The following is a 7,368-nucleotide window of genomic DNA, read 5'->3' as shown; positions in this document are numbered from 1 at the left end:
TTTACTCACCGCTAAATGTGTCAAGTTTTCTAAAAGTCTTCTAAAAACTGACTTTTAATAGTAGAAGAAGTCCTGGAAATTTAGCTTTAAAATAAAAGTCTGATGCGTTTATGTCACTGCTGGCAGGTATTTTACAGGTAACCATGGTGTTTGATGACTGTGTGATTCTAAGCTCCTATTTTGTTCCTGTTTTCAGCAAAATAGAAAACTCACTCCTTCATCAGATGCTGGAAGTGCATGAAGACTCTTGTGCTCACTCTTGTAGCCAGCGTTTGCTGAGTTGCACTCGTAGCTCAGACGTTTTAAAGTTAGCAGAAAGTTAGTAAAGCTGGTCAACGTAGAGGACATACAGACAGCAAACACGGCTTTATTGAAACAAAACAAGTTTTATTCATGTTAAACAGAATCAGATACAGTAGCACATCACGCCAGCAGCAGACACAGAGCTGCAGAGTCCAGCGGGACCCTGAACGCACCACCACACGCCTATAAACCGTCTGAGTTCAGCTCTGCGTCGGCAAACTGGGAACCAGCATAAAGTTCAATCTGAGGGGATAAAAACCAGTTAGAACATAAAGGAGGGGGGTCTCATGTTTCAGACACTGCTGCTGCTTCACACAGCTTATTGATTATCTGTTAAACATGACGCTGCACCGGTGATCGGAGCGCAGCCGATCAGCTCCATTATTGATTAGCCTGCTTGACGTGGTTCTCCACACGGTTTCCTGTTTCATCACAAACATCTGAGAATGTGGAAAGCAGCTGCTGATCAGATTGATCGCCGCAGCCAACGATCAATCAACTGATTAATCAGTCGATCAACTCAAAACCGATCAACTGAAAGTCCTGTGAAAAGTCCTGAGTCGGTCAGACGAAACGAGGTTATTGATCAGCAGGATAATCAGTAATGAAGCTTCCGCAGTTTGTGACGACAAAGACTGTGATGTCATGATGATGTCATGATGATGTCATGAGTAGGAGCACCAGCAGGTATCTGAGACACACGCACGCACACACACAGACACGCACACACACACAGTTGGTGTGAACAACATAAATTAAAGTTTTCATATAAAATAATCTACAGGATCTTTCTGTCGTATCGACTTTAGAAGGATTTTTGTTTTTCTGTGCAGCGTTCATAAAAACTAACTCATGCTGACGCCTCAAACAACATTCATATGTACAAACTGTGCAGGTTTGGCTTCCTGTCCGAGATCCGCTGACACCGAGCCGGACGTCACCCGTTTGTGGTTCCGCACAGGTGAGTCGATTCACCGTCAGCAACCAATCAAACGTCCCGTCAGCCCCAAGAGGCGGGGCTAAACGTCGGGTGTCAGGTTACAGCTCTGACACGCAGCGACGCGTCTAAACGGCTTCCGGCAGCACAACTGCTTAATATGAAAGTCTGAAACGTCCAAAACATGTGGACCAGCTGCTGCCGACAACACCTGGAGGTTTGCGATGGAACAAATGAATGGCAACGACGTGACCGGCTGATGGATTAAAGTTTGTGAAGCAGTTAAAGCAGAGCGACGAGTCTTTCGCCGTCGCAGCAGAAACAAAAACTACACGTTTCCTGAGACGCTTTAAAATCCACCAAACATCTGGAGCCTCAAACCCGACACACAGGTGAGGATGGAAGGACATGTCGATAAGAAGAAACAGAAATCTGTGTTTTAAATCAACTCCAACGCTTTGATTTTTTTCTTCAACCTGGTTTCACAACATGAAGCATCAGATTTTTTAGTGTTTCTGATTTAGAACCAACACTGAATCATTTTCTTTCCTCGCGTTTCTTCTCATTACGCATCACATTTATCTTGTTACTTGTGCAAATAAATAAAAACATTTATTGACGTTCGGTTCCGTGCTTGACTCCGTTTCGTCGGTTCTGAGGCTCAGAGTCAGAAGGAACCACAAACAGGGAGGAGGAGGAGGAGGAGACGGAGTGAGAAAATAAACACAGACGGATAAAGACATGCTTTAAATATTCACTGCAAACAGGGGAGGCTGTTTCTAATCTTCATATTCTGAGGGACTCGGGTTAAATCTAAAACCGTTTAATGCAGCCGATCAGCTGTCGGAGCGTTTTTTTTAGTGTTATTGACGAGCGGGCCGATTGACTCTGGGTCTTTGGTTTCTGATGAGGACAAACTGGACGATGTTCTCGGACTAAAAAACAAGAAATCGATTGTCTTTGACTCCCATTCAGATGTTTAGAGCAAATCCAATGAGGGTAAAATTTAAAATCAGAAATGATCTTGACGGAGTGACGTTATTTTTTCCAGTTAATCAATAAATAACTCAGCTGATAAAACCTCAGAGACCAGTTTCTGACAGCGGCGCCTTCAGACGTCTCGTTTTGTTCTTCAGCAGCAGGAGAACGATTCTTGAACGGAGTTTGGTGACCGACTGCTGCTCGGACCCAACGAGACATCTGAAGACGTCGGCACGCAGAAGCTCTCTGATGCTCTACAGACAAAAAGGTTTTGTGTGAAAAGCGATTGTCCTGTTAGAGGATGAACACACAGCCGCGTCCACAGCTGATCCTGATTCCACCTGTAGACGCCTGTTTTCCACCGATACTGAGAACTGGTGACGTATGAACCAACGGGCCGCTCTGCTGCCATCAGGCCGTTTGTATCTCCCACAGTTTGTCGTGACAGAATCAGACGTCAGGAGAAGGAGCGGGCCTCCTGTCCGGATCAAAACCTGATGATTGGCCTCCGGGCGCCGGTGATCGATACAGTACATGTAGTAATAATAATCTGTATTTACACAGCAGTGATACAGACATTCTGCTTCGTATTGGCATCATTCAGAGAAAGTCGCCCTTTTTAAACTGAAGTCTCGTCATTATACAAAAAGTCTTTTATTCTGAAGTAAAAAAACAGGAGGTGATGTCAGAGGGCGGAGTCTGTCTGTGGCGTCGTCCTCCGCCACCACCAGGTCACCTGACCGCCCCACAGGTCACCTGGCCTGAGACTAAAACCGGCTCCGCTCTGATTGGTCCTCAGCCTAGTCATAGGCTCGACTCTTTGGGCGGGTAGTCCACGTTGGTTACCATGGTGACGACCGTGACGATCTCCTCGGGCGCCGTGACGTTCGTCTGCCGCTGCATCTGCACGATGCGCTCCTCAACGCAGCCGGCCGACAGACGGGCCTCGGCCTCGTGGTCCCAGCACTCCTCGATGGTCTCACACAGAACCGCCAGACCCTGCAGGGCGACCCGAAGGACCACAACACGGGTCAGTCAGCAGAACAGACACCAAAACATCAACAACAACAGTCAGAGTGGTGCATCATGGGTAACGCAGTGCTGTCAGTGTGCCGTGGTGCATCATGGGTAACGCAGTGCTGTCAGTGTGCCGTGGTGCATCATGGGTAGTGTAGGGCCACTCACAGTGTGTTTCTGCCAGCACTCCCGGAGGGTCGGCCTCTGCTTCTTGTGGACCACCACCTCCTGCATGTCCTCCAGAGACGGGTGTGGACCCACCTCTTCCTCAAACGGCAGCCGGTACTCGTCCACCGGACCTGGACAGAGACAGAAGGACATCAGAGTCCACAGCAGAGACAGAACCAACTCCATCAGGACGGACTCCATCGTGTTTCTTACCGTCAGCAGCTTTGCAGCGCGAGGCGAGCTCCCACAGAACCAGGCCCAAAGCGTACATGTCTATCCTCAGGAAGGCGTCCCTCTGGAAGTTGATGGCTCCCTCCAGAACCTCAGGGGCCATGTACCGCCTGGTCCCCACCTGACAACACATTCACAGCCGGGTTAAAACTCTGGACCCTGTGAGACCGGAACAATCTGCCAGCCTGCCTGAGCTGCGGTCCATAAATCTGACAAGGCTTCGTGTCTGTCAGCTGTTTGCAGGAATGAAGCAGGAGAACCAGAACCAGCAGAACCTGAGACCTCCTGTTAACGACCTGCTGACCGCTGCTTCAAAGGGACGCCTGCTGAGAAGCTGCAGTTCATCCAACAGCCACCGGCCTCCTTTATGGTCACAGTGACCGACACAGGTGAGCTCACCTGTCCATGTGTGTCTCCTGGAGATTTTCCCGCCTCGAACCGGAGAGCGAGGCCGAAGTCGGCGATGCAGGCCGTCAGGTTGGACTTCAGCAGGATGTTCTTACTCTTAATGTCCCTGAAAAGACACACAGAGTGAGAACTCCCGTCTGTAACCTGAGTCTGAGCACACCTGTATACGGAGGTGATATTGTAGTTTCCTGAGCTTGTGGGTCGCTGAGCAAAAACTTTCATGATGGCCATCCATTAATATCTTTGTATGCACTGACAAATCTTTGTACACTTCGACAAATCTCACACAGACACACAGACTGATAAACAGACACACAACTCTCCATGCACATTTACCAATAGTTTTGCTATAATAATACCTCCATACCTGTATACCTGCACCTGTGTGTGTAGTCGTACCTGTGTGCGATGGCGGGTTTGTGTCCGTCTTTGTGTCCAGGTATGTCTTCGTGCAGGTAGGCGAGGCCTCGAGACATCGACTGAGCGATGAGACACAGCTCAGACCAGGACAGGATGTTGGCCTTCAGGTAGTCTGACAGAGAACCCTGAGGACGGACAATAAACTGAGCTCCAACATTTCACTGGATGATGGTTTATTAGTTGTTTTACTATATTTACCACTTTTTGTCTTTTTTTTTATTACAGATCAACAATGAGGAGTACAGACTAAGACTTCAGATAAAGCCTGTGCCTCTCACGTCGACCACTCTGAGCAGCAGTGAGGCTGCGGTTCGGCCTCCGGCCAGCGGGGGGTGCTGTTACCTTCTCATGGTAAGCGGTGATGAGCCACAGCTGCAGCTCCATGTTGATGCTTCTCTTCTCGGCGCCGATGAAGTGCAGCAGGTTTTCGTGTCTCATCCCGCTCAGGTTGTAGATCTCGTACTCGTTCTGCCACGACTGTCGGTCCTGCAGGGACGCAGACAGGAAGTCAGAGGTCATGTGACTTCAGAACAACGTTTACTTTATAGAACAGTTTTTAAATAAAATGTAAACACTCTGACGTCAAAACATGGCTAAAATACATTTGCAAAATTTCTTTTTTTTAACCTACAGATGAAACTGTTAAGGTCTAAAACTGTAAAAATATTTCCATAATTAGATAAAATTAGTGAAAATATACAAAAAAATAAGTGTTTCTTCCATTTTACATAGATGTAAGAGATATCTTTCATAATTACAGCAGTTTTGACAACAAAAATATTAAATTATTGTATTTTTATTAGTTTATAACAACTATAAGCATTGAATTTAACAATAAATCAGTCTAAATCAATATATCTATCAAATATTAGTGGTAGTTTTATAGCTTTTACATGTGTAAATATTCTTCATTAAACATTAAAAAGCAAACATGTGATCTTGTCTAATTGAAGCTAGAAAATGAGCTGTAATTATGGACAGCTGCTGTATTTTTTCAGATATTATTTTGCTTGTTCTGAGTTTCTAGACTGACATTCCTGTGCATTTAGAGAAGCAATTTAGTGTTTTGGATTTCTAGTTTTCCTCTTTCTTGAAAACATGCTGAACTGTTACAGGTTTCAGTATTTTTCTATGTGCATATATTTTTTTCTACTCACAGGAGAGTTTTTTCAATGTCACTATTTTCCTTCATACAGAATGATTCTTAATACTTTGTGACTTTCTACAGCCAGTTGAAATGTTTTAATGTCTACATACGGAAGAATCTGCACAATATCAACAGGCTGATGCTGATTTGACTGATATTCCTACATGACTGCATGTTGGGAGGGTTTTATTAAAAAACAAAGAAGCACTTTAGAAAATACCAATGTTGAAGAGTTTTTTTCAAAATCCTTCAATATCACATCTGAATATCTACATATGGAAGAAACTGTACAATATCAGCAGATCTTATGGATATTATCTTGTTTATTTTTCCTACACGTTTGCAGCGTTTTATTAAAAATTAAAAAGAAGCCGTTTAGTATTTTGTATTTCTTGTTTTGTCTTTACTCTCCTTATTAATGACGCCAACAGTAAACACACTACTTTCCCACATTTAGAATAATTCTGTTCAGTATCGTTACGTTGCACATTCAGTGGATATGTCTGAATGTCTACATATGGCAGAAACTACAGCATACATCACTGTCTTGTTTATGTTGTGACTGATGCTCACACATGCTGCTCTGCTGCTGTAACGCTGCACTTGTCCCCACTGTGGGATTAGTGAAGGATTATCTAGCCGTCATTCTGTAACTAAAGATTTTTTAACCTTATTGTGCTGCTGATGCTCTCATCATGTATTTAAACTTTACTATTCAGTGATGTGCGTGTATGCAAAGCGTGCTTTGAGGTGCTGCACACTAAATCTACGATGACACTAAAGCCATGTGACTGGCAGACAGACCGACCTGAATGGGGAAGATCTTGACGGCCACGTATTCGCTGAGCAGCTGAGCCTTCCAGACGTGGCCGAAGCGCCCCCTGGCTTTCACCTCCAGCAGCTGCAGCGGCTTCTGTCCCAGGATGGGTGACGGCGGCAGGGGTCCGGGGTCCTGCAGGAGACAGGTGACGACAGGTGAGACAGCGGGGACACACCTGGTTTCGCCTCCGACCGCTCTGTGAGTTAACTTTTTCCCACAGAGTGTCAGAGTGAACCTGCCGGGAGGCTGATTCACCTCCTGCAGGGTCTGCTTCATCACTCATGCATCATCACCATTATCCACAGAGCAGACAGAACAAACACAACGTCCGTCCATCAGTGCACAAACACGACACCGACCACCGTCACAAGGCAGAAAATGGAAACGGAAAACAAAACCACAGCGAGGGAGAGTGTCTGCAAAGAAACGTCGGGCTGCGAAGATGCAAAATTAAAATCTGGGAGAAAAGAAAGATGTGATGGAGCATTCTCAGTGAGGCCGCGCCGGCGTCTGGGTTTTCTTACCTCGATCATGATATGAAAGGCGTGCTGAGAGGCAGAGAGACAAACACTTTACAGGCTGAGACGAAGGAAGAGCAGCAACAGCACATAGAGCAGAGACTCGGCCGATCTGAGAGCTTCACCAGACCTCCTCCAGTTAAACGAGTCAGAGCCTTCATCCACACTAACGTCAGTGTGTTTAATGAAGCCATGCAGAGTTTTACCGTCACGCTGTGAATGTTTCCAGAGCTACAGGCCCGTATAGTACGGAGAGGAGGTTTTTATTTAATTGTTCCCAGTACAGCAGATAGACACGTGAAACTTTAAAGGCTGATTTGAGATCTGTTAAAAACTGTGAAGACAAATTGTAGGCTTCATATCGTATTGTACAATTATTAAAAAATGACTGCCAATGTTGGGTCAGCCCGTTTCTCCA

The 7,368-nt window shown here is 45.8% G+C and overlaps 1 protein-coding gene across 1 annotated transcript in view; it reads right to left on the bottom strand.

The window, feature by feature from the left end:
• Positions 1-366: 366 nt before the first annotated feature.
• Positions 367-7,368, bottom strand: part of acvr2aa (activin A receptor type 2Aa) — a 19,971-nt gene continuing 12,969 nt past the window's right edge. The window contains exons 4-11 of the mRNA XM_008285949.1: positions 7,019-7,052; positions 6,421-6,626; positions 4,808-4,951; positions 4,445-4,590; positions 4,037-4,151; positions 3,620-3,758; positions 3,407-3,537; positions 367-3,220 (exon numbers count right to left, since the gene is read on the bottom strand). Coding sequence (XP_008284171.1) covers positions 3,026-3,220; positions 3,407-3,537; positions 3,620-3,758; positions 4,037-4,151; positions 4,445-4,590; positions 4,808-4,951; positions 6,421-6,626; positions 7,019-7,052 — 1,110 coding nt within the window. The 3' untranslated portion in view covers positions 367-3,025. The remainder of the gene's footprint in view (positions 3,221-3,406; positions 3,538-3,619; positions 3,759-4,036; positions 4,152-4,444; positions 4,591-4,807; positions 4,952-6,420; positions 6,627-7,018; positions 7,053-7,368) is intronic.

This window comes from Stegastes partitus, unplaced genomic scaffold (genome assembly GCF_000690725.1).
Source record: "Stegastes partitus isolate 25-593 unplaced genomic scaffold, Stegastes_partitus-1.0.2 Scaffold424, whole genome shotgun sequence".
Classification (NCBI taxonomy): domain Eukaryota; kingdom Metazoa; phylum Chordata; class Actinopteri; family Pomacentridae; genus Stegastes; species Stegastes partitus.
Note: the sequence above shows the minus strand (reverse complement) of the source record. Positions and strands in the feature narration are given on the sequence as shown.